Raw genomic sequence first — 2,167 nt, forward strand, 5'->3', positions numbered from 1 at the left:
TTGTTTATAATAATTTCATATTTAGGTGTTCTTTATATGATTGGCAGAAAAAATGAAAAACCATATCCTCCTATTAATTTACTGGCTGATTTTGCTGGAGGTGGAATGTTATGTGCTCTTGGAATATGTTTAGCAATAATAGAAAGAAATTCTTCAGGCAAGGGACAAGTGATTGATGCAAACATGGTTAATGAAATTTTTATTTGTTAACAAAATTACAATAAATCATAAAATGATTTCTTATAAAATCTGTATTTACTTTTTATATATGTTAAATAATTTTTAAAAATTAAGGTAGAAGGTTCTTCATATCTAAGCAGCTGGATATGGAAGACTCAAGATCCTTCATCTAATCTTCCAATTTGGGGAAATCCACCAGGGGAAAATTTGTTGGATGGAGGTGCTCCTTTTTATCAAACATACAGAACAAAAGATGGAAAATTTATGGCTGTTGGAGCAGTGGAAACACAGTTTTATAAAGAATTTTTGAAAGGTATGATAATTACTTAGATTTTTATAAGATGTGCAGCAGCTTCTGTCAGTATCAATAAAAATGAAATTAATACAAATTCTAGAGCAAAATTGAGACAATGTCCTATGTGCCAGGTAGAATGTTGCCCAGCATATACAGTGGGTGATCGGTTAACGAACATAATCCGTTTCCAGGCTTTGTTCGCTATCCGAATTGTTCGTTAACCGATTATCGATTTACCATAGGTTTTAATGGAAATTTAATTAATTTGTTCTGGAGACTCCTCAAAATAAAAAATATATACTTTCTTACTACATTTATTTATATATAATAATAAAAATACACACGTACACAGTCTTGTGTTTTTATTAGTCATGTTTTTTCAGTTTGAAAGGGTTAAAGAATCTGTTTAATGTCGATTGCTTTTCTCTCTTCTTTAGGATTTTTCATAAGTAATTAATAGCATTGCAATTGTAGAAATCCCCAAGCCTCAACCTGGTTTGTATGCCATTCTAAGACCGTTGTTCTGACATCCTCACACTTCTTCAAAGGATCTTTAATAACAGATATCGGCATTAATCCTCTTTTTCAGAAGAAAACATATCTCGCCGAGTTTNTAACTGATGCTTCTGATTGGAAATGGTTGTTTGAATAACTGTCCTGATAACAAATTGTAGTTGATTTTTTTATATAAATTAGTCGCTTTTATTTATATTGGATGAAACTGGTTAATTTTTAGTTTTGACATTACTATGCAAAATCAGTATGATTCCATAAATTGCACAATTTTTTTTAAATATTTGCATAAATGCAAAAAATTTTCGACATTATAAAAAGTATACTGATATCATACTAATATATACAGTAAAACCTGTTTAAAATGGAACCTTAATAAAATGGAAACTTAAGAGGAAAGAATTCTTCAGTACAGATCAGTTTTCTGTGTTAAAGAAAACCTGTTCAAAACAGAATCTGCCAAACTGGAAAAAACATTCAGTACCATGCAAGTCAGGTTAACACAGGTTTTACTGTACTACATCATTATAAAATGTGTAAAATTACAAATAAACGTTACTTGCATTTGATAATGAAACCAGTTTTAGTTGTTTTATTTTGATAGTAGGCAAGTATAAATAATTTTTTATTTGTATTTTTGGTTTGTTGCATCTGTTTCAGACAAAGCCCATTAGAATAAGTCTAATTAACCAGAAAATTATATTTCCAATGGAAATTATATTTTAGATTTACTTTTGATAAAAAAAAATAATAATTGGGCATATAAGTAAGCTTGTTTTTCACTATATTTATAAAAATGTGGAAATAAATATGAAATTTTAAGATGAATGTTGGTGCTTTGAAAGCAATTCTAACTTGTCACATGCCATGAATCTCCTTCTGACTGGTTAATTGCTACAGTTCACTCACTAGCAAACAGTATTGCTTGCTAACTTATTGTTCTTTGTAAATATAGATCGTTTTGTGGATGAATAAATTCAAAGTCTAGGCATTTGATATGATTATAAATATGTTTTAAACTCATAATTATAATAGAAATTTCGACTTTATGACATTAAATTTTGCAGTAAATTTTCAGTAATCTTTTCTCAATTTTTTACAATTGTTCAGTTTCTTAGTAGTTAAATTATGGTGCCATCATAACAACTTTATAATTTTTAAAATGTTTAAATTTTTATT

General features: G+C 28.3%; 1 protein-coding gene across 1 annotated transcript; it reads left to right on the top strand.

Annotated features, from left to right (window-relative positions):
* Positions 1-18: 18 nt before the first annotated feature.
* LOC111617614 (alpha-methylacyl-CoA racemase-like) lies at positions 19-695 on the top strand. The gene is made up of 2 exons (XM_023358887.1): positions 19-186; positions 295-695. Exons 1-2 carry the CDS (start codon positions 37-39, stop codon positions 508-510), a joined length of 366 nt encoding a protein of 121 aa, XP_023214655.1. The 5' UTR covers positions 19-36; the 3' UTR covers positions 511-695.
* The last annotated feature ends 1,472 nt before the right edge of the window (positions 696-2,167 follow it).

Source organism: Centruroides sculpturatus, unplaced genomic scaffold (assembly GCF_000671375.1).
Source record: "Centruroides sculpturatus isolate CEXI.00-Female unplaced genomic scaffold, Cexi_2.0 scaffold6925, whole genome shotgun sequence".
NCBI classification, from domain to species: domain Eukaryota; kingdom Metazoa; phylum Arthropoda; class Arachnida; order Scorpiones; family Buthidae; genus Centruroides; species Centruroides sculpturatus.

Coding starts and splice junctions, on each gene's coding strand:
- LOC111617614 (XM_023358887.1), top strand. CDS start 37: ATGATTGGCAGAAAAAATGAAAAACCATATCCTCCTATTAATTTACTG. Junction 187..294: donor AAGTGATTGATGCAAACATG/GTTAATGAAATT, acceptor TTAAAAATTAAG/GTAGAAGGTTCTTCATATCT.